Source organism: Papaver somniferum, chromosome 5 (assembly GCF_003573695.1).
Source record: "Papaver somniferum cultivar HN1 chromosome 5, ASM357369v1, whole genome shotgun sequence".
In the NCBI taxonomy this organism is placed as follows: Eukaryota; Viridiplantae; Streptophyta; class Magnoliopsida; order Ranunculales; family Papaveraceae; genus Papaver; species Papaver somniferum.
Window position 1 is genome coordinate 166,592,230 of NC_039362.1, and position 25,328 is coordinate 166,617,557.

General features: G+C 34.7%; 3 protein-coding genes across 3 annotated transcripts; all 3 read right to left on the reverse strand.

Annotated features, from left to right (window-relative positions):
- Positions 1-1,144: 1,144 nt before the first annotated feature.
- On the reverse strand, positions 1,145-3,664 carry LOC113283547 (pentatricopeptide repeat-containing protein At2g33680-like). Its single transcript, XM_026532851.1, has one exon. It carries the CDS (start codon positions 3,454-3,456, stop codon positions 1,318-1,320), a length of 2,139 nt encoding a protein of 712 aa, XP_026388636.1. The 5' UTR covers positions 3,457-3,664; the 3' UTR covers positions 1,145-1,317.
- A 137-nt stretch (positions 3,665-3,801) lies between these two features.
- LOC113283548 (protein Iojap, chloroplastic-like) lies at positions 3,802-6,303 on the reverse strand. Its single transcript, XM_026532852.1, has 5 exons — positions 5,936-6,303; positions 5,475-5,601; positions 4,684-4,822; positions 4,478-4,566; positions 3,802-4,222 (listed from the first exon to the last, which is right to left on the reverse strand). Exons 1-5 carry the CDS (start codon positions 6,161-6,163, stop codon positions 4,101-4,103), a joined length of 705 nt encoding a protein of 234 aa, XP_026388637.1. The 5' UTR covers positions 6,164-6,303; the 3' UTR covers positions 3,802-4,100.
- A 7,615-nt stretch (positions 6,304-13,918) lies between these two features.
- Positions 13,919-14,260, reverse strand: LOC113280001 (auxin-responsive protein SAUR71-like). The gene has a single exon (XM_026528632.1). It carries the CDS (start codon positions 14,258-14,260, stop codon positions 13,919-13,921), a length of 342 nt encoding a protein of 113 aa, XP_026384417.1.
- Between the last annotated feature and the right edge of the window lie 11,068 nt (positions 14,261-25,328).

Here is a 25,328-nt window from a genome sequence, read left to right on the forward strand (position 1 = left end):
CCGAAAATTTCCAGTTACATCTCCAAGGATTGGGTTTCCAATCTACAGAGCCTTAAAATAAAATGATTTAGTATCCGATGACATGGTTCGAACCATGTCATGTAAGGATCCGATGACATGGTTCGAATGACATTATCATGACATGATGATGTCATTTTTTAGCCTTATAAAGCTCTATATTCCTATATATCATGTTTCTCTTATAAAGCTTTACATTCCTACAAAAAAAAAGGTGAGTGTATTCCAAAATACGGAAATTCGCCATTCACAAATTTAATTATCTTGTACGTCTCAAAATGCGCTCATTTTTGGCTGGAGTATAGAGTTTTATAAAAGGAGCGTATCACCAAAAAATTAGCTTCAAATTCATCTTAATTTGAATTTCAAAAAAAAAATATGGCGTCACAATGTCATGATAGTGTCATTCTAACTAAAAGCAACCGATACATGACACTATGAGAAAATCTATACTCAAAACTAAGACCTACATTATGTAGGGTTGCACAAACGCGGACTCGACACGACGCGGACACTATAAAATTCTCAAAAAACTAGGACGCGGACACGTATATACATATTATATTTATATATTATTTATATATACAATCATGTATTTATACAATAAAGTCAGATGTTTCGATACTAAAACTTAGAAAATGATGCTACATGTGTATAAATTTCAAAAGAAAAGAAGTTATCGTTTGTTTATACACACCGAAGGTCAAACAATCAATCATTGTTGAACACATGGCACAATCAAAATGCATTCTTAGATTAACACATTGCCCAATTAAGGGTATACGTGATGTCATTTCCAATAACAAAACCCTAATAAAGACCTAGATGATTGATCTAAAAGTTTATCTTTCTCCGTTTAGTTAATAATAGTAAAAGTAAAGGAAAAAGTTCAACTGAAAATGAAAAAGAAAAAACGCGTCAAGGCTGAGTTATTGGAGCGTCCAAACCAGACGCGCACAGGACGCGCAAATTAGTGCGTCCGACACTGCTCAAAAAATGGAGCGTCCGTGCAACCGTGTGTAGGACAATGATTTAGCTTTTCACAGCCAGGAGTCTCAGCTAAAGATCCCTATTAGTCTACAGTGTCTACACCCATAAGAAGATCTGTATTCTTTTATTACCCACTTCCTTAAAAAGATTGTAAGCGACCCAAGTTAACAGATTGATTGGACCGGCTCATTTAAGTATATATGCTTGTCACATTTTTAGAAGAGGAAATATTTAACGAGGAACAAAGTCAGGTGAGAATGCCCATCTACTCTGGCAAAGGATGACTACCAAAAACAAAAATGTTTTCAGCTACAGAATATCTGTTTCTAAGCTGGAAATATCATAAAAATTTGGATCAGAAACTGGTTTATAGCTATCTTGCATTTGTTTAGTCAATCGCCGAACTTCGGAACGAATTTTACCAATCAGTGGATGCATTTGATCTCCCGCAACAAATACAGAAACTCGGCTCTTTATCTCAATCCAACTGCACCCAGGTTCCTTGTTTATTCCTCGGAGTCTCATCAATCCTCTAATACGTTCCATATCTTCCCAGTTACCCTCATCAGCATACATATTGGACAACATTATATAAGCAGATGATTCTTTTGAACCTAACTCCATTAATCTTTCTCCTGAATAAAGTCCTATTTCAAAATTTCGATATCTTTGACAAGAACCCAATAAAATATGCCAGAGACACTGCTGCTGATCGATTGCAGCAGATTCAATGAATTCTTTAGCTTCTTGAAGCTTCCCACATCGACTAAGAAGATCAACCATGCATGCGAAATGTTTTAATTGAGGTTTTATTCGAAAATCTGCAACCATCGATTTGAAGTAGAACCACCCATTTTCAACCAAACCTAAGTGACTACAAGCCGAGAGGACATTAACGAAGGTGACATAATCAGGTTTTGCGCCGTGCAGTTTCATCTCTTCGAATAGTTGCAATGCTTCATGACCATGCCCGTTTTGAGAAAGACCATAGATCGTTGCGTTCCACGAAACAACATCTCTTTTGTGCATTCTCCTGAAGACAAGGTTACAATCTTCGACATTCCCACACTTAGCATACATAGTCGATAAAGCACCTCCAACTGAGACCTCTAAACCAAACCCATGTTTAATTGTTCTGGCATGAATTTGCCTCCCTTGTTCCAAAGCTGCTAAGGTTGAACAAGCTTTGAGTACACTAGCCATGGTTGACTCATTAGGTAAAATACCCTCCGTTTGCATCCTGCCATACAAACTCAAAGCCTCTTCATTTGCACCATTTTGCACATATCCACCTATCATTGAACTCCATAACACCGCATTAGGTTCTTGTAACTGATCAAAACCCTTCCGTGCATCATTGATTTCAGCGCACTTAGCATACATATTAATAAGAGCTGTTCTGATATAGAGGTGCGACTCAAATCCTAACTTCACTAAATAACTATGAACTTGTTTTCCTTGTCCAATAGCTGTTACATCACCACAAGCATTAAGAACACCAACAAGCGTGAATTCAGTAGGACGAAGCCCAATAAGTTGCATCTCTGAGAAATACTTTAAAGCCATGTTGGAATCCCCACTCTGTGCATACCCAGTGATCATTGCAGACCAAGTGATCGAATTCTTATCCGTCAATGATTCAAAACATCCATGTGCATGATCTAAATTCTCACATTTTGCATACATGGTAACAAGTGCATTTCCTACAGATACAAATGATAACATTCCAATCTTAATCCCAAGACAATGAATCTGCTTGCCATTTTCGACCAATTCAAGACTAGATAAAGAACTAAGAACACTTGTAAAAACAAACTCATTCAACCCTTGTTCATCCTCTTCCAAACGCATCAACTTAAATAGCTCTAAAACCTCAACTGCATTTCTCACACTAGCATACCCAGAAATCATAGTAGCCCAAGCAACAAAATTCCTTTTCGGCATTTCCTCGAAAGCCTTACGCGCATCACAAACAAGACCTGATTTACAGTACATATTAATCAAAGAACTTCCAGCAAAAACATCTGAACAGTTGGGGACTTTTATAAACAAACAATGAGCTTGTTTCCCGACTGAAGCACTCGACAAATTTGAAGCGGAAGTGAAAACACCAGCCATAGTAAAAGAGTTAGGCAACGTATTTTCTTTTCTCATCTGACAGAAAAGTTTTAAAGCGAGAGATGAACCAGGAAGGCCTTGTTTTGAATAGCCATTGATGATACAGTTCCATGAAACTACATCTTTTTCGTGTATTTCTTCGAATTGAAGTTTCGCTTCGTTTAAATAACCACATTTTGAGTACAAATTGACAAGACCCTTTGCAACAAAAGGATGAAATCTTAAACCTGTTTTGATTATCTGGGCATGTAAAAATCTACCCCTTTTAAGGTTTTTGTTACCGGTAAAATCTTGCAAGAGAGTAATGAAGGATTCCGAGAGAGAAGTCATTCACCATTAACTCTGTCTAAACGTAAATAGTAGTGGACAGAAGCGAACTTTTAAGTTGAAACTGGTTCTGTAATGAATCTTTAAATATCTGGAACGAAAGCCAAAAGTTGCCTAGTTTTTGAAACAGTTCCAAGTGTTTTGTAAATCGTCGCCGAAGTATCAGTTTGAATTTGGTACCGACTTGTATATCAAGCAGGCCAATGGGTTCTTTTAACCATTTCAGAGAGAAAATGAACCAAACATTTCACCCTGAACTGATGATCATGCAAATGTACCACCCTGAACTGACAAACATTTCTAGCCTCGGGATAATATCATGCTGCTATTCTTATGAAACACAAGAAGTTTGTGAAGCGACATTGATTTATAAGAGTACATAAATGTACATTTACAGTAACATTACACCCTAAGCTCAAAGCTACGCGCAACAGCGCACTGAAGATCAAAATCGGTTGAGCGAAGTGGACTGCACCATATAATTTTCCGCACATGACTGCTCGTTTGCACCATAGTAATGGTTTAGGAAATTTGGTTGAACATTGAAGTACAGGAGGAACAGACAAAAAACAATTTCTACAGTAGTAAATCGAGGCCATTTAAATCCGTTTGACGCTGTTTATTGCCTCACAAATTCACAATGCTCTTCAATTGCGAGGGGATGATTGGCTTTCAAACGGAAGATCAATGGATGTCGCATTGGCATAAAAATCTTCTAAGTTGTAGTACTCTCGTTGCGGAGGGAGCATTATGTGGATAACAACATCACCTGAAATTAAGAATAGGAGTATTTTCCTTCAGGCCTTTCTAGATAAATCATTTGAAGTCATCATCATAATATAAAAGAAAGAATAAGATAATGAAAATATTATGGTGAAGGTATGTAACTAACACGATAGTTTTCAACAGCATATTCTCTGTTTTTTAGTATCAATGAATTCCCAGATACTGAAAGTCACTGGGTTGAATGAACTTCATATAATTTTTTGCATCGACATAGAAAGCATATATGGTAAAGACTTACCAAAGTCTAACAAGGTCCACGAGTTGGGTTTAAAGTCCCCAGTTGGAACTTTGTTGTATTGCTCCTCAGCTAGATCTTTTATTCTTGAGCTGCAATTAACAAGAAACTTGTTACTTCTGTTGTTCACGAGTTTCATATGCAAGTCAGTCCACCTACTAAGAATAAATGGACAATCGTGTTTCACAGAGTTTAAGGTAAGAACTTACGCAATAGCATAAATCTGAGGACGTGAAAAAGCTGTAACGATAATAAAAAACCGAGTCCAGTATACCAAAGGCTTCACAAAGAGAAGTCGGATATCTGCAGCCTTCACCTCACTTGCTTCCTTAGCCATAGCAATAGCAACTACAGTAAAAGAAGTAAAACAGCAGTAAACTCAGTATAATAAAGAATAAAGAATAAAGCATATTCCCATTTGATTTCAGCTACCAACACCATATCTCTGATCACTAAGGTTTGTCTACACTTAACACCTTTGGGCCAGTATGGCAACACGTCCACCTATGACCAGGCATTGTTTCATACAAGAACCAGTTGTAAAAGAAGTGTAGTTTTGGTTTTTGTTTTCGTTATTGTATTACATAGCATTGCAACATAACATTTGAAGAAACCTTGAGGAACTACATGGAACATGAGAAAAAAAGGCCACTTATTTAGTGCATTTATCACAGAAAGTCTACTGGTTTAAACTGTATTTATTACTCGTTGTCATGTAAAATTCTATGCTGAAGAAATTCCATCGAATCTACAACAATGTCATTGTAACGCCGAAACCTATTTTAAGGATGCCAATGCTTGGGAATAAAACTGAAATCTGACAAAATTCTTAAACATCATTGTAACGGTGAGACCTATTTAAAGAATGTCATGCTTGGGCATAATGAAAAAATTCTTAAAAATCATTGTAACGCTGAACCTACTACTACTTTAAGGATGCCACTGCTTTGGCATAGAACTGAAATCTGACAAATTTCTTATCTAGAGTAGTTAGACATACATGCGAGACATTCGGCATCATCATCAGCTTCGTCCGTGGGAGGCTTTTGATCACTGCTGCTATACACCACCTTCCCATACTTATCAAACAAATCATCAAACATTTCATCCCTTTCTTCACTTACATTCTACAAAACAACAACAACAATGCATTAGTGTTAGCTCATACTTCAAGTAAATAACAATAATCACCCAGTACTAACTACTAACACATTGCGCAAATTAGTGCAAAACTAACTAAACATACGATTTGATTCATGAATTTAGCCATTTACACTTAAAATCCTAAAACTTGAAGTCTAGAAGACTGAAACTAAGGAACCCCAATGATTTTATCTTCAGTACTAAATTATACAAACTAACAGAAGTAACCTAAACCAAGATAACTAAAAAGTAAAAGTTCAAACAAATTGAAATATTATTTGAGGGATTTTGTTTCATTAGTTAAAGAAAATGACTTACATTTTCTGGCTGTTTCTGTGAACGTGGTACTAACAACCTGGAACGGTGAGAGGAAGGATAAGCTGAGCTCTGGTTTTCGAAATTGGTCTTCTTATTCAAAATTAGGGTTTTATTTGGATGATTTATATGGAGGAAAGAAACTGGAGAAACAGATAGCTGAGGAATTGACGAAGAAGACGATGAACATGATGTAAAGTTGGGAGGCTGAAAAACTGCTAGTGTACGCATGATTTGAATTAGCTATAGTGTTGCTGAGGAGAATCTGGTTAGTGAATGTTAAAGTTAGGGTTTAATCAGAAAACAACAAGCTCTCCCTCTTCCTCCACGACGAACTTACTGCTTTCCTGGGATGGGTTTTCGAGTTTGGGAGGAGATAACTCTCCTGACTCGTGATATATCACACGTGTGAACTAAACTTCTTCTCTTTGATTTTGGACTTCTGGGGCATCCACTACAAATTGATAAACCGTATCCGATTAGGAGTGTCCTACAGGTAGAGCTAGATAAATTACCTCGTTTAATTGGGGGTTCCAAAAAACAATTAGGGCCTACCCATTATATTTGCACCCCAAATTTTTCAGGGATGGGTTAAAATTTTGTGAAAATACTATTTTACTCTTCACTAAAATAAATTTTAAAAACCTATTAACCCTTAATCCTATGCCCCAATTCATTTCTAGTTATAAACAAAAAAATCACTCCCTCCCCTCTCACCGTCTCGACTCTTCTCTTTTCCTCCATTAATGACTCCAAGAAAAAGAAAAAAAAATCTTCACCCGAAAAATTTCAGTTACAGTAAAAGGTCGTCAATTCGACAAGCCTAAGCCCTAACGATTTTTCACATGCATGTAGAGACCATAAAAAATCGTTAGGGTATATGATGATCAAGATGACGACCATATTTCTGGTTTTTATATTTTTTTACCCTAGATTAGAGTCGTTAACATAATATAAAAACCTATGACGATCCTCTATGGACGACCCTTTTTTAAACGTCAACGACCCCAGATGAAAAACAAACAGCCTCTCTGTCCCAAATTTTTTCATAGTCGTCTTGGTATAAACACACAAAATAACGACTCTTTCTGACCCCAAGCTAAGAGTCGTCAGGGTATATCATATTACCCTGACGATTTTTCATAACCTGGAAAAGTTGCAGGTTTGAGTCGTCATTTTTGGTGTCAATACATTGACGACTTTATAGAGTCGTTGGGGTATACATCCCTCGACATTGACGAATCTTTCTCTGTGTTATGACATATATCCAATCCATGGGAGAATTTAAGATAACCTTACCATCAACACAATCACCTTTGTTGCTTGAACCTTCCCCAATATCATTTCCCCTACTTGAATTACTCATTTCTAAAAATCCTATTTTTTCTTCTAAAACCGCCTCTTCTTCTTCTCAACTCACAAAAAAAAAAAAAAAAAATCAAATTTTGATTCTAAAATCTGATTTTAATATAACCACACTAATTAACTTAACTTAGTTAAGTTTTAATACTAATCATTTAGGGGCGACTCAATTTAGGTTTTAATGACCTTTTTGTCTTCTAATGGGCCCCTAATTGTTTTTTGGGCCTCCAATTAAATCTTAATAAATTACTTAGTTACCTTTTGATTAATTTACTTGTTTACTTATTTATTATTTGTTTATTTTATTAGTTCAATGTTCTTCATATATAAAGAATACCCAGAGGTTCAACTGCGAAATTATCAGTCAAAATACACTTTCTTAAAAGACACATCTAGGTTCTGCTGACAAGTTATAAGCCGAACTTCATTCTGTAATTGATCCAAACAAAAAATAAAGCAACGAAGATAGTGTTGTTTTTCGTAAAGTGAAATTTAGGTTTCGCGATTATTTTCATGTTTCATCATCAGCCGAAATGTTCATCAACACCTTCATAATGAAAAAAAGAGCAGTTCATCTCATAATTCATTTCAATTGCCACACTTAAAATTCCAGGCATGAAAACTTGGCACACAAGATGCTAGACACGCTTCTTCGTGTACTGTGCTAGCATAACACACCTTACCCCTCTAGCAAATGGCGGTTATGAGCATAACTTAAGTCGTATTGCAGAATTTAGGAGTCATGGAAAATTTTTAAGCCATGGGCATCATCGTGGGTCACTAAGAAAATAATGGGTCATATCCAGGTGGGGGATACGAGCGACCTGAATTCAAAATTCGTCAGCAGCGGGGCGAGGAGATTTTTTTTTTTTTTGATAAACAAGGAACCTTTTCATTAATGAAAATTCGAGGTTACAATGAATAAGATCCGATTAAATCGGAAAAATGATGGTTTTTTTCGTAATTAACTTCCAACCATTTAGTTTGTTTTTCTTCTATAGAAAGATGTGCTCCCAAAGTAGGAGTGATTTGCTCAAATCTCTTGTAACTAGTGATGAAGCTTTCGTCGTCAAAAAGACCACCTATGTAGATTCCACCGTCGGATAAGTTGATGATGAAGATTCCGTCGCCGAAGACAACCAAGATGAAGATTTCGTCGTCGGATAAGTTTATGACCAAGAATCACCATTAAAGCGAAGATAAACCTCAAAAGAGTAGATAACACCATCATAATGGTGTAGATAAGTAGGAAACATAATAAAAACTACACTAAACTACTAGCTAACCTAGAAAACAAGGAATAATGAAGAAATCTGCTCTGATCTAGTCCAAAAATGGACTAGATCTGAGCAGAGAAGGGTTGTTCTTGATGGTTTTGTTGGAGAGGAATGAGTGAGAGAGGGGGGAAGAGATAGGTTTTTTTTTTTTTTTTTTTGAGGCAGAGAAGGGTTTTTCTTTCCTCTCCTAACTATACCTTAGTTTTTTCTTTCCTTTCCTAACTATACATGAGGTTCAAACTTTATATAATCTTTGGGTTTTAACCCAATCTTTTTCTCAGAAAAAATGATGAGTCACAACAAAAATCTTAAATCACAAGATAAATTTTCGGCCACGTGATAAATTTGGAATCACCTCCAAGAGTCTTGAGCAAATACATTGAATTTCCATAGTATGGTGAATAATGTTATAACGCGCGCGTTACAGCCCCAGAGCTGTCACTATTGGTGTAAGATAGGCCCAACGAAACAAATAATATAAAAAACCCCAAAAATCCCAGAACTGTCTGAAATACCCTTGTCTTTTCATACCAAAACGAGTATTTCCTCGTTCCATCATTCTCGTTTTTCTATTCTCTTTCCTTTTCTTCTCAAAATCATAAACAGATCTACGAAAATATAATATTCTCCTGATAAACAATCGATTGGAAACCTAAGATTAGAAATCAATCGATTCTCCTGAAACCTAAGATTAGAAATCAAAATTGAAACAACCTAAAATCAGAAAAGCTGGTAAAATGGTGAAGAAAAATGTTCAATAAGTGAAGAAGAAAGATGAATTGCTCTGTAAAAAGATCAAAAATACTCAAAAAAGGTAAATTGAATCTTTTTTTTTCATTAAGTGTTTGAACTAACATGGATCCACGTTTTATCAGTTTGAAATCATCATCGTCTTATCTGTCCTTCGTAAACTAATCAATAGTTGTGAATTGCTTAGTAAAATAATTAATCGTGTTGATCTTATTTAGACTGAAACTATTTTTTGAGCAAGTAACTCTAGTCAAATTTGGTTACAGTATGTTCACTTTTGTCAAATTTGGTTCCACCAAAAATATGTTGATATGTTAATTAACTCTTTAGATAAGATGAAACCATTGTTGGTTGCACTATTTTCAATTCGTATAATTTGGTTCCACCAAAACTCTTTTGGTATGTTGAGTAACTCTGGTAGTTATAATGAAACCAAAAATGGTTTCATCATTATTCCCTTGTCGAATTTGGTTATACCAATTGGTGGTGTTGGTTAATTCTGGTAGTTTTGATGAAACCAATTTTTGTTTCATCATTCTTCCTTTGTCGAATTTGGTTTCACCAATACTGTTTTGGTGGTGTTGGTTAATTTTGGTAGTTTTGATGAAACTAATTTTGGTTTCATCATTCTTCCCTTCTTGGTTTTACCGGTATTGGTACGACAATGTTAGTAGTGTTAGTTTATTCTTGTTTTGGCTGCTAAAATAAGTTTGGTTTTTCAGGGAAAAGACGTGAAGATTCCCTTGTTGGTTCTACCAGTAATGTTTGTCATTTCATACCAACAATTTTCTTTTGCAGGTGCTAACCATTGAGAAATTTGTTTTGTAATTTCAGGGTAGATTGTGGCTTCATGTTTTCTATTACATGAAGAACCTCTTGAAGGGAAACATGGAGTCTCATGAAGGGGATATTTCGGAAAAGGTGGATAACATGAGAGAAAAGTTGTGCTACAAGATCCTGATGGACAACCCACTAAAATGAATCATAAAGGAAGACATAAAACTTAGTGTACTGTCAACTTGTTGTAAACTTAAATGATTATAATAGTTTATAAAAGGTTTAAATGGTTCATGAATGGTTTCAATTAGTGTATTGTCAACTAGTTGTAAACAATGTTTCTAATGGTTTATTTATGTTTATATCCAAATCATATTGTCGTGTAATGTTATGTCTGTTTTTTGATGAAATCAAAATGGGTTCCAGCATATTTTGATTCCATTGTAACAGTAAAATGATGAACCAGAAAGGGTTCCAACATATTGCATGTGAAACCAAAAGGAAAAGGATCGTATAACAGCTTGTTTTAAGCACAAAATTTTGATATATTTCAAGGTGTGGAACATTCTCATGTTCCGAGGGAGAAGTCTAATTAGAAATAAATATTAGACTATAACAGGAAACACACAAAGGACCGTTTTTTGGCGATCGAAATTCAACACAATATTATCAAGTCATGATAATAATTAATAGCACAACAAGCCAATCCAATTCCGATATACTAGAACAACTCAATAGTGCATAGTTAGAAAACCAATGATGAAACAAAAAAGGGTTCCAACCTATTTTGGTTCCAAAATAACAGTAGAATTAATGAAACCAAAAAAGGTTTCAACATATTGCTGGTGATTATCTTCGCTGCCAGTATCCTCCATTTGAAGCAACTACAAATGCATCTCAGTCATGAACCAAAAAAACATCAACGGGTTCGTTCCCTTCATTCCTCAACTGATTTTACAGGCACAAACTCAACCACGACAACTTCAATCACTCATTACCACCATTAAACCCATCTTTTCAGCTCCAACATTCATCACCATACCCACACTTATGTTGCTACAAATCTATCAAATCCACCAGCAAAATTATCTCTTTTTATAATTTCCAGCAAAACCAATTAAACCCTTCATTCTTCTTTATAATTTCCAGCATCAAACATCACCACTCTTCTTTCTGTCAAATCCATGAATTTCAACAACAAAAATCAACCAAATTCATCAAAATCTCAGCTAGATCGATCTCTGTCTACTTCAACAATCAATTCCACCACCAGTTCCATAAATAACTCATTTAATCTCCTTTATCCATAAATCGCCAGTCTTAATCTCAAATCCAATTGAGCTCTCGGCTGCAGCTAACTAATTATGGGAAAAATCGAATGAGAATAGATGATTTCTCATTTTAGGGCTTAAGTGATGTTGCTGGTGGTGAAGGGGGAGGAGGAGGCGATGAAGGAGGTGGTGTTGACGTTAAATGTGAACATCATAACCAGTTTGGTGGAAGCAGAGGGTGTTGTTAGTGGCGATGCAAAATGGTAATAGACGAAAAAAGAAGGAGGTGTTGGTGGATACGAAGAAGGAAGAAGAGGATGAGTGTTGGTTTCGGATCTGGAAGCGGTAGTGGTTTGGTGGTGGTGCGGCGGTAGGAGGTGGTGGTAGTCTTAAGGGAAGGAGGCAAAAAAAAATGAAATCACGAGAGGAGAAGAAAGATTTATTAACATATATACAATAAAGGGCAGGTTTGGAAATACATAAAGTAATAAAAACTAAATTTAACAATTTTAAATGGAAATGGAGTTTTTGTTTCATTTTTCCTGGATATGGTTTTTATTTAGCCCAACTAATATGACTGGTGTTTGTGTAACTCAAAGAGTATCACCTTGGTTTTTTACATGTGGCAAAATATTCCGAACACTGGCCGCATTTTATGTCGAAGGTTAAATTTTGTTTAACTGCTAAAACTAAGTCGTTAGATAATTTTCTTTTGAATCTCACAAACTTACTTATACGGAGTATTTCCAAAGAGGTTGCGCAGTTTGTGAGACCCAAACGGTACTATCAAAAAGATCACAAGGCCTGAAAGGCCTTAAATGCTAAAACTATTGACATAAAGCTTTAGTTCGTGGTATTTCGGAACAAACATAAATATATTCAAATTGAAATATCTTAATGTCTTGAAGAAATAAGAAAAGAGGAACCAAAGTTCCAAAATACTGAATATACTGTACAAACATTACTATTGCTGCCTAACTTTAACATCCATGTGATTAGGCGCAGGTTCCTCTTCTTCAACTTCAGATAAACCTGCCTGCTGGGAATTCTGCATCTTTCCCAACGTAGCTTTTATGCACGGGTCGATCATATGCTCCTGATGATGCCGGTGAGTACTTCTCTTTCAACCCCAACAACCTGTGCCAAATATGTTTTAGAATCTTTGGAGCCATAATTTCTCTTTGCTGTAGCTTCTGATTAATCTTAGAGAGAGGAGAGTTTTTTCCTAAGAGAGGGATGGTGAATGAATAATGGTATGGACTATGGACTCATTTTATGTATTTATACAAAATCTTCATTCGTGTCTCCAAAGAAATTCTATTCCCGGACGCCGACTATCGAGAGAAACTTCCAAACTAAGGAAAAAGAATCCCAGTAGAATTAGGATACGATCCCCGTCGAGACCACAAACTAGATTTTGTTTGGATAACCCACAAAAATTTAAGATAGAAATTAGAGTTTTAAAGTTATCGAAACTTCTTAGAAAATGCCAAACACCATCTCTTGCACTACAAGTCTGCAACAAACGCCGGAATATCTTCTTCTTTTTTTTCTTTCATAGAGTGTTCTTTATATTGTGCAGTATAGCGCATTTTGTGATTTATAACTTGATCATCTACCTGTTTCGATTCCAACAGCCATCAGCAACTAACAAAATGCAATCTATTTTCTTTAGTTGTGTTTTTGAGTGATCAGATGATTATTCAGCGATCTACAATTTTCATTAACAATTATTTACAGAATGTTTTATTATTGCTCCATTTTTTTTACCGTACCTATATCCTATTTTTGGTGTACGTAGCCAGAGCGTATGTTAGCATTAAATCTAGATAGACAAACATGAAGTGCGACAACCCACTTGGAACTTGAATCTGGGTATCTGCACTTTTTGGAATACTATGTCAGATTACTCGTTTTACACCGTCACAGCCCGCGCCAAAAGTACTTCAGTCCTTGGGACAGTGAAGTACGTAGTGAACTGGTTTTCCATCAAAAAAAGAAGAAGAGTTAATGAAGTAACCAACTGGCAACAATCATCTGATCGAATGACTACTTGTTGATTCACACTGCAAGTTTTGACCGATCAATAAAGATTAAAGACTATAACTAAGCCACCATCAAAGATGGAAATGTCTCTAATGTGGATCTTGTCAAGTTAATATCCCCGAAGGCACTATGATATAGGATTTGCGCTTCTTAATCAAGAAAAATCTAAATATTGGCGAAGTAAGAAAACTTAACACTAAAAATGAGTTAAACAAATTCAAATCATTAGTATATCTCTCGCATTTTTGGAGGATGGAATTACAACAAGAATTCATCAACAAAAGAAAAGAAAAAAAAGGAAAGGAATTACAAGTCTATTAACTATAGTTAGTGACCTTCATTCCCTGTTTAAATAAGAATGAGAAATGGAGTCATGCAATCATGCATTCTTAAGAAAAATAAATGAAAAAAATGGAGAACGAACTAATTAAAACTTCGAAAACTTGTTTCATTGAGCACCCATATAAGGTTCTTCTCGTTGATTTGCTGTGCGCTATTGTAATTCAGCGATCATTGAACTTAGACATAAGATCATGCAAGTCCATGTAATGCGCAGCAGGGTTTCTTGATTTAAGAAGATCAAGAAGATATTTGAAAAGATCAATTTCACATGCTATCCTCAATGCACCATCATAAGAATATCCGAATTCTTCACTTGACAGTTCAAGTAAATTCTCAAAGAGAGGATGGTTCAGGTAATTAGCTTCAACCTCAAATCTGCATGGGAATTCTTGTTTACCAACATAAACCCTTACATGACCTTGAGCAACACGATCCGCTCGTGAAGACGATTTCTTTAAACCGCAGCATAAAATCTTTTTCCAAAGCTCAATAGTAGTAGTCATGATCTTCTTAACCTTAACAGAGAATTTGCTAGCAGAACTAATAGTATATAAGAGTAGTCTAGTAGTAGTAGTTGCTGTTGCTGAATTGTGAGATGTTGATGGTTATGGAGGAAGAAATGAGTTGGTATATATATAGGGGATATAAAGTTTGTATAACATGTAGAAGAGAAAGACAGGTAGATAGTAGGTACAACCGTACAAGAACGCGCCGTAGGAGGAAAGAATGCATATTAAATAGGAGAGTGTACCTCTCGCTCCTTCCCGTACAAGAAAATGAGCATTTATTTTAGTGTTCTATGAGTATTAAAGAATAATAACTGCTAGTTGTACAAGAAAACATAAACAAGAAGACGATCGGTTAGTTAGATATGATTAGCAGGTTCGTATACGCAATGGCAACTCTATTTCAAGAGTACCACCCATTGTAGTGATGGTGTATAGCATAGCCTTCAAGGATCTGGACTAAGATTACTAAGAGCTGATCTGTTTGTGGCAACTAGGTGATGCTGAATGCATGAACTATATTACTAAAATTGATGCGATAAAACGTAAACAACAATCCATAAATAGAAGTAAGACTATATACTAATCTCAATCTCCATCTTGTACAATGATGCCTAAAGCTGATCTTCTGCGAATATTATCTTAAATTATTTTATCATGTTACGTTGTGCCCATTCTTAACTTTCATGTCTACCTAAAGGTCATTATGATGCCGCGTGAAGTGAAGCATGTGTGTACGATCAACCAGAGTCAGAGTTAAATTTTTATTACAGCAAATTTATTAAAACTATTTCAGCACTAAATTTATCTTTGGTGTTACCTGCCTTAACAAAAGAAATGGTAGTTATTTTATTTATTTATTTATTTATTGTAAGTAGAGTTAATTAGCTAGGAAACTCATGATTTAGTTATGTAGAGAAATGGTCTAGCTAGCTTAGTGACTTTATGGCATGTGCTTGATGAGAAATTTCCTAATTAGTATTTATAAATTATTCTTGTGTTATTAAAGAAGAGATAGATCAATGCGGGAAGTGGGTGGTGATCAAGTTTCTTTCTGCATTTTCTCTCTCTCTCTCAATAATGTGGATGAAGAATTAATTGAGGATGATGATTCCGCGGTTTTCTTTTCAATAATTAGATTGCTCATCATCCATTTTCTAGAACTAGTCAGTCCTTCTATGCATCTCATTTTTTTTTAATTTGCAAGGACTATGAATTTCTTCATCGGATCCTTATACTTGCTTCTCTGGCAATGGCAGCTTTTCAAGGAGACGAAGAAAGTTTATTAGGAGATTATTTGTACCTGCGTAAACACTTGCATCACCATAAGCAAATCATAGAACAACATGCTAAGACAAAGAAAAACCAGATATACAATTCGGAAGATTTGTGGGATCGAGGTGCAAAATAGTGACCATTTGGCAATGTACCTTTTGGATACAGAACCTATAAAGCTTACTCTTTTATCCCTGGTCAAGATTCAAGATTCAAGGCTTGACATGTCAGCTTGAATCAACAACCAAGTTCTACTGTGATTCAACGTTCGAACCAAGATAGGACAAATTATTTGGCGCAGAAAGATTGGAGCTGTTAGATTTTAAATTTAAAAAAAAAATTGATGATTAAGATCTAAAGCGCCCAATGGTTTGGCACAAAATACTTAACCGTTAAGTTTTAATTTCTAACATAAAATCTAATGACTGAGATTAAAAGTGCCAAAGAGTTTGGCACAAAAAGTAAATTTTCCAGTACCAAACCCACTTGACGCTGCAGAGTTGATTCTAGATTGTGTTCAAGCATTTGCTTGAATGCAATATACAAGAGTGGGCTTTCTCCAAACTTTTGTTACATTATTTAGTCTGAATCTTGAACCTGCGTAGGAGAAAGCCTAAGGCGAATTATAATGGCAATAACACCAAAGTTCCAGATTGATGTATCCACATGGATAACCAAAATAAAAATCTCACTGCACGATGACAATCAAATTAACCATTTTATAGCGAAGTGGCAAACAATTATATTTTTATATTCATTAAGCAAAGATTATATTACTTCCACAACGATATATAATATAATTCCACCTAGTTGGATAATTAGGGTTGGAAAAGGGTGAAATACAAATAGAGATGTTATTTTTCTAACTTCAAGACTCTTACTCAAACTCTTTGGACAGTTATTTCAACCCTTCTCATGGATAGTGGGTATTGAAATAATGCTTTCAGGATATGATGGAGCTAGCCCTTCTAATAACGTAATAGAATTCAAGGTCTGTATTCCTTACTTAACAAAAACACTATGAGAAAATACTGATATGATGTTTAGAGAAGAAAGAAAACAAGAAGCTTTGATGTTAGTGAATGAGAATCAATTTATCACTTTTTATAGGGATTTGTATGTTCATCACCAACAGATACCTCTAGGCATCAATGGTTGCTAATGACAAAGTTTGTATATAAATCTAAATTGAAACTTGAATGATCACAACCTAGGAGGGTCGACGCGCCACAAAATGCCCCTATCACAGTGGCAAGCACGTGACGTTATTGAAAATACCCAACACAGCCACCAATTCCACTTACAACTCATACTTTTATACACCTCCCTTCATTATAACATACCTCAAGTTCTCATAATTTTCCACTTATTTCTCAATTACTTTTTTTCTTTTTTAGTTTTTGTTCAATTAAATGTACGTTATAATTGACATGGTTATGAATATTGACTCTGTTACTATACTAATTTAGTTGTGTTGATGCAATAAGATGAAACGTTAACCCATATATTAATATATTTGGATGAATAAAGGAAAGGAAAAAAAATGTTAACCCAGATATCGACAGATTTGGATAAACAATCAATTTTTTTTAATATATTACAAATACTCGCATTACAAATACTCAGAGATTCGGAACCCTTCAGTATTTAGAAACGATGTACTTAGCGATTCCGACATGAGTACCATGAAAGATGATGAGCTGAATTACTATTTTGTTCCTAGATTGTGTGCCCTGATCAAGATTACAACGTCAGTTCCACCTGGGCCGCTAATTGTTGATTACGATTCGGAAACCTTTATTAGGAACAACCTTTATGTATTATCATAGGGATGCATGTGGAATACTTGGGTATATACCTGCACAAAAGATTATTGTATCCCTTAAGATTCTATAGAATACATTCCCATGTTGATGCCACCGAAGAGTAAATTCATATGGGAAAAACAACAACATTTAATAATCTCTAAATATTTTGTGAAAAGTGCCTTGAAATTGAATCCCACTTTGCTTGCTAAGCACGTTACGTTGACCATTTCTTCAAAAGGGAATCAACTTCTCCGTAACAACACATTTCACCATGGCCCTCGCTTTTAGATCCACAATTACTTCGGTTCAGTTCTTCAACAAACAAAGACTTTTGGCTAGCTCAGTGATAAATCATTTTGGTCGGACATTTTTCTATAGAAACCAACTAAGTATAATGTTATTGATCGAATAATCGACGAATACAAGGAAAAAATCTTTAATGGGATGCTATGTAATCTTGATTGCATATATTGGGCACAGAAAGGATGCCCAATAACTTGGCAAGATCGGTATTATATTCATTACGTAAAACCAACTTTTATTTTATAAGGTTTGGTTACTTATACTTGTTGGGTGTGGCATGTTATTTGGAAATCCCAGATTGACAAAAGACATTAATATTCTTGATAAATCACTTATGTTCGATGAGCTAAAGTATAAAATCATTCATAATGCAAATTACACCGTCAACGCCAATTCTTACATGAAGGGATGTTCTTTGGAGGGGGAATCTACCCCCAATGCGCAATTCTAGTTCAAGCCTACAATCAGGCTAATAACCTCCATGATATAAAACACTTTAACACGCAACAAACGACAAAGAAAAAGGATGTCGAAAGAGTGTTTCCAATTCTGAAGTCGAGTTACGCGACTTTCTGTGTTCCTTATTGACATTTTTATTCAATATAATGAATAAATCTATGCTCACGTGCATAGTTTTGCATAAAATGGTCATCGTAGATGAAAATATGAAGCTATAGAGTACACCACCAATTATTTTTCAATAACGTAAAACAGATTCATCTTGTATAATCTTATCAGATCAGTAACTTCCTATGAAACCGATTAAGGTATAGATCATGGGATCGATCCAAGATGTAGGTTAACGTACAAGTGTATATTTACTTTAATTATAATTATTACAATTATAATGCAGAAAGGTAGAGTAAATTACACACAATAACAAGATTTTGTTAACGAGAAAATTTTTGTGGCAGAAAAAATTTGGGACCTAGTCTAGTTTTGAATGCTCTCAGAATTAAGCCGCTATACAAATTGACGATCACAACTTTGAGATAGAACGAAGTACCCTTAGTATCCATGTGCCTACAATCAATCTGGTTAACACACGTGAATCACCTAATATAAAGCACTGCAAAGTATTGCTTTACCCTGGCAAAATCTTCTGCTTCCAATTCTTTTGGAGACGTATTACAAAAAAAAAAGAATTATCAACTGTTTGATACGCACTCATAAATCTAATAGCAATACCAAAGATATTAACAATCAATTTTAGAGTCAAGGATCTTCTGTTCATATTTACGTATCAAAATCAACAAGATGTATCAAATCTTCAGCTCCTCAATAAATAAGATCAATCAAGTTTTAGATTACCCAAGTAATCCACTCGATTTAAAGACTTCCGTTTGTGATAGAAACAACTTGTTGATCTTCTACAAGCTTTAGGTCTAGCAAAGATAAACAACTTGTTGTCCCAAACAATCAAGTCTAGTATAAAATTATGCAAGAACGGAAACATAAAAGAACTTGAAGTCTTCAAAACCTTGATTTTGTTAATTTTCAATAGTAACAATCCACACTCAATTTCACTAATGATTTTTTCATAGAACAACGTCTGTTAACGTCGCCAAAATCAATAGTTCTACTTATATCCCAAAAAATCTGGAATCACTTAGATTCGCAATAGTCAAATCTTCAAAATCTTGAGTGGCCTTATATCAGAATAGAATGGCCATATAATAACTAGAAACTTATTTACAAGATAACTATATGAGTTATCAATAACAAGTTGAAAAATATGGGGCACCAAGTATACTACTAAACTTTAACTCAGAAATATGCATGGAAAACTTCTTAAAATCGGTAGTACAGATCAACGGTAAAGATCTAATACCTGATATGACGACAAGTATAAGTTGGACAATTTTAAAAAATAATATCCAAGTAATAACCTAGTATGTACCCAAACTGTTACAGAAAAAAAATTCCAACAAGAACAGGTTTTGTAATCTTTCTTTCAAGATACAAATTTTTAAGAATAAATCTTGTAGGTTATATAAAGTCTTTTAGGTTTAAAAATTGTCTAAGTTACTTTAATGTACAACTTGTGATATTTCTATTATAAAGACAAGCAATATAACAAGGAAAATAGATAACATAAGACACAATAAATTTTGTTAACGATGAAAACTTTAAAGCATAAAACCCTGGGACCTAGTCCAGAATTTGAACACCACACTATATTAAGACGCTACAGACACTCGCTTACTATCAGAGTCCTCAACAGGAATGTAGTTGAGACTGAATCGACCCTACAATTAATTCAACTTCAGTTGTGCTTTTTTTACGTCTCTTTGATCTCGCAAGACCCTACGCAATACAATTTCCTAGATGGCATCCTTTACAGTCCTAGGAGTTGCTTCAACCTAGGTGAAGTTTTTTTTGACTATTATGCCTCTAACAGAAAGCCTATTTGATTCCCGTTAGATATAATTCAACCAAGGTTTGGAAATCTGTTTGCAATAGAATAAGGCCATGCAAAACCTCAAGGATTCGGAACGTTTACACTCTTACCAAAGAGAAGCCTAGATGACTACCACCCCATAAGAACAATCTAAACAAATCAAACCAAGAGTGATTTATATCGTGTGGAATCACAAAGTCTGGGGAGAAGAAGAGTACTTTAATTTTTTATTTATATCTATCAATTTCTTGATCTAATTAAAGTTTCGAAAACTTAGAAGATCAATAAGAACGAGATCCGGATAACAAGAACTATTAGGTAAAAGATAGTTTGACCGGGCTTTATGAATCCTTTAGTGGAGTATATGAAATTCGTAGCCGAATATAATTTCACCAGAGGAAACCTAGGTTTTAAAGGATGACTCAAGCCACAACTAGGACATAGAAGTGCCAGGATTGAGTTTCCAATGTGCAGGGGGTCCTATATTAATATTGATGAACAATGCTAAACAAAGTAGGTACACGAACTAGTTTCCGTGTTTACGAATTTCTTCGTATTCTAGCAAGATAAACTTTTCCATATATATTATAAATAAAACCATGTTAAAAGTTTTTGTTCAAATACAAAGAAGATCTGTGCAACCGTAAGTATATACGTATATACCAAGTGGCTTTCCAGAGGGCCATAGTTAAGAGGTTCAGGAACCATTAAGCATAAATAGAGAAATATATCAGAAGATTGAATCAGTTCATGAAATGACAAAACTGTTTGTGAACTCAAAGTCGTCTCATAATTCAGAAACCTTTTGATTTTGGAAAGTTAGCGAACTGTCAAAATATTTTGTGTACTTGGAAATAAAAGTTGTACATGAACATTTAAAATCAGCTAGTTCGCGAACCGTATAAATTAGTTCGTGTACCTCTGAATTAAGTAGTTTCCAGTACAATCTCAAAATCAACTATTTCAAGAACTGAACAAATCAGTTCATCTACGCGAGTTAAATAAGGTCTGATTTCACGGGGGGGGCTTTTTCCGGAGATTTGAAGGCAATCAAAAAGTCTGTGTGTTTTCATCTGATCAAACCAATTCTCTTGACTCCTTCTTGTTGTTTTCAGATCCTCATCTTCTTCACCTCCCGGAAAGCTACTGTTTAAAAAGGACTTGGAGCTTAGCTTGTTGCTAGGCTTCCGACCAATTTCTTACCAGAAGATAGTCCTTCTGATTTTCAATGTTTGTTGATTTTAAAAAGAAAAAAAAAAGATTGAGATTTAGAAGAAAAAAAAAATTATATTTTTAGGTTCAAGTTCGTGAACTGGTAAAACATTTTGTGAACATTAAGAAGTACTTACTACTTAGATTGCATTCTTCTCTACAAATGTTCATCATTATACTACAGTCATACAACTTGTCTAAGTAGATAAAATGGTAGATAATATGCATAAATATGATTGCAAGTCTATACATACCTTTGTTGATGAAGTTTCCATTGCATCATTTTCATTCTTTAGTCTTCATGGTCGATTGGTGAATTTTAATACTCAATTTGCATGCTTTATTCCTTTTTCGAGACTGGATTTAGCAGATTATAAGTCGAGACATAGTTTTCATCAAATAAAATTGACAACAAGTTTGGAGTACCAAAACTTATGAGTTTGATCAAGCGATGCTCTAACACAAGTAATATCAACAAAAAACTAAGGCAAAAATCTAGTTTCCCACCTGTAGTACTTATAGTGCTTCTTAATCCTAATAAGAAAGCTTAAAATACAAAATGCTTTCATACATAACCAAATTGAACTTATTCGCATGAATCTATATGAAGAATGATATATTAGAGTTTTAAAAATGTATTCAGTATTTCCAGAAATAGAACTTTTCATCCAAACTTATTTGTCTTTAAAATCCTAAAGATACACGTTAAGATGGAGATTTCGAAAGTTTTACTTTAGGAACAGTCTTGAATCCTATTAGACATTGAAAGTTATTTCGTGTATAAACAAACTTAAACTCATACAAATAAAGAGCATTCTTAACATGAATTCAATATTCGGATTCACTACAAGATAGACATATCTAGTTCCACGAAAGTTCAACACTAATCCACGGAACACAATCATATTAGTGTTATGTAAAAAGTACAAAAGTATAAGAAACTATACTACGTAACTCTGTACAATAAGACGTAAAAAGAATAGATATAGTTCCTTTGACATTTTAATCATAAGAATAATCAAGTCATATAGAATCAACTAAAGCCATCTAAACAAACTTCACATGTTGTGTTTTCAATGAATATAAAAAGAACTTGGATAGAAATGAAACTAGTCAAAGTCAGTAGTTACTAACCTCAATATGAAGATCTTTAACTCTTAGACCAGTAACTAGTGATTGCCTCAACAGTTTTGTGTCCTAAGTCTAACCTAACAAAATTGACTTTAGTAGACAATTCACTCGACTGAGTTTTGTAACTAAGAATGACATTCCAAAGCTTGGATGAGTTCAACCGAGTAGTGCTCCAACAGTAGAACCCAACGTGATCCTCCATAAACGATTTTCCCATTTGAAGACTTGAGGTCTGATGTATGAACCTGAAATGAAGTTGGTGCATAGTATATTCATATACCACTGATAGAATTCCGAAGAGATGATATATCATAGGCTAATAGAGGATCTGAGTACACAACTTTATGTTAACCATGAAACCAGATTGAGTACACAGCTGATAGAGGATCTGAGTAAACATCTTCTTGTACATCGTACTTAAGACCACAACATTGAGTAAAAATGTTAAGTGGGAGATTATAAGAGATTTATATAAAATTATTTGAGAAAAAGGTGTAAGAATGACATTCCAATGCTTGGATGGGTTCCACCGAGTAGTGCTCCAACAGTAGAACCCAACGTGATCCTCCATAAACGATTTGCCCATTTGAAGACTTGAGGTCTGATGTATGAACCTGAAATGAAGTTGGTGGACAATATATATTCTTATACCACTGACAGAATTTCGAAGAGATGATATATCATAGGGTAATAGAGGATCTGAGTACACAACTTTAGGCTAACCATGAGTACACAACTGATAGAGGATCTGAGTAAACATCTTCTTGTACATCGTACTTAAGACCACAACATTGAGTAAAAATGTTAAGTGAGAGATTATAAGAGATTTATATAGGATTATTTGAGAAAAATGTGTAAGAATATATGAGTTGAAATAAGGCAAATAAGTGTTATATACCATACACGGGGGAAATATATTCATTGGATTGAACTAGTCGTTGTCATTCGACTGTTGGCAGGAAGTTCTAACCACAAAAACTTGGGTGAACGATTATCCCTTGCTTCAAAAAATCATCGATTCAGATGATTTTATTATTGAGTATTATAATTCATTTATCCCATTGCAGAGTAATTATAACCAAATTAGTTGGTTCAACTATACAATTATATTATTTGAATTGGTCTAATGAACTAATAACCTAGGCCAGGTAAAAAAGCAGAGGGTTAAGGCTAATTATTATGATTCTCCAACTTTCAGATTCGAGGTGGAAAACCATTACTTATTCCAGTAATTAAAGTTGTGGATCAAGCAGGTGCTTCAACGTAAAGTTGAATCAAGTCATTTACGTTGGTTGGAGGTATATATATATATATATATATATATATATATATAAGCCATCAAATTAACAAATTCCTTGGTGATTCAACAAATCCGTTAATTTAGCGCAGCTATGCTAAGCCACTGAGTGCAAAAACCTTGATTCAAGCGAAAAAGTACCAAAAAAAAAAGTTGGTTCAATAAAAACCTATCCGAGATAATCTCCAACTGAGGCCGATTTATATTTAAGTTTTTGCTTGAACTTGGAGAACCATAAAAAAAATCCATCCGAGATAATCTCCAGCTTAGGCCAATTTGTATTTAAGTTTTTGCTTGAAGTTGGAGAACCATAATAAAGTCTTGGCCTAAGAATAGTAAACCATAGCATAGCTACTCAAAAACTAGACAAAACTTCTTGAATCTTGATTAGCTTTCGAATTTTAGACGGAAGTGATTTATCTCCCGCGGGCTATCCCGACAGTAGGATTGTGAGAGAGAAAATAGGTGGTTCCCACCCTTAACCCACACCTGCAAATCCGTCGGATCAAGGGAACCCACGTCAGTGTATCATCCCGGAGTTTTAGATGCATTGTAAACTGAAACCAAAGCCGTACATATCTAATCATAATTTTGGACTATTAGTAGTTGGTATAACTATCTGGATCCAATGTTAATGGGGCACAAGATAATTAGGATTTAGGACCCACCAAATGATGAGGCTAACTGTTAACGAGTCGTGATCTACATGTGATGTGCTTTACAGAGTTCATCCATAAGATTGTTCAAAATACAAACAAAAAAAGGAAAATTCGATATTAATCATTTATGTTGTCGTTATTATTGACTAGACCTAGTACCATATAATAGATAATAATAATTAACGGCTAATTGTCATTACTTAATAACTAATCAACTCTCTAAGCTGCGTCGATCTTACTCTATTATTAAATAAATGGCTTAATAATAAAACATAATACAAAGATTCAAAAGTTGAATGTGAACTGTGGATGTCTTCCGTATACTTGATGTGTTGCCAAAGTCAATACAGCTAATATACAAACGCGTATGGTGCAAACAATTGATTGGTTATGATCTTGATTAGTTATAATCCAAAATGGAGAAGAATGTGCTCGCTGTTCACAATAGGAAGAAAAGAATCTTATTTAGAGTATTAATTTATCTGAATATTAGTTTAAATAAATAGCTACCTATCGAAATCGATAACAATAAAGCTCGTACAAGCGAGTCACTAAAACATCTTGTGCTAATAAGCTAAGAACAGAAGAAGGTAGATGTGGTCCACGAAAAAAATACATTGTGCTCAACTACTCATGGAGTCATGAGCCTAGGCATCTGCTGCCTGGCTACCTTCTAAACTTGCATCACTGGCTTGTAGGTAATAAGCGCAAGAGGAAAAAACCTCTGTGAGAACAGATTGGCTTGTAGCAGGTACCCTCTATGTGAGGTTAGTTAGGAAAATGCTATGTATACACCAAAATCATACACCGTCAAGTTTTTATTTGCTCATGTTTAAAGCGGACCCCATGTTTTCTCTGCGCCTATGGAATTCATTATAACAGAACAGTAGGCTATGGGCCTATGGCATTCATTACTGCCAGAACAGATACTGCTGACATATAAATTTCGGTACAAAAAGATTTTCATTGCAAAAAAGAT

Bases quoted from the DNA above. Each gene is read 5' to 3' on its own strand.
- LOC113283547 (XM_026532851.1), bottom strand. From the start codon at position 3,456: ATGACTTCTCTCTCGGAATCCTTCATTACTCTCTTGCAAGATTTTACC.
- LOC113283548 (XM_026532852.1), bottom strand. From the start codon at position 6,163: ATGCGTACACTAGCAGTTTTTCAGCCTCCCAACTTTACATCATGTTCA. The intron at 4,823-5,474 runs GTATGTCTAACT...CTTTTACTGTAG, and splicing joins TGATGCCGAATGTCTCGCAT to TTGCTATTGCTATGGCTAAG. The intron at 4,223-4,477 runs GTAAGTCTTTAC...TCTTAATTTCAG, and splicing joins GTGGACCTTGTTAGACTTTG to GTGATGTTGTTATCCACATA.
- LOC113280001 (XM_026528632.1), bottom strand. From the start codon at position 14,260: ATGACTACTACTATTGAGCTTTGGAAAAAGATTTTATGCTGCGGTTTA.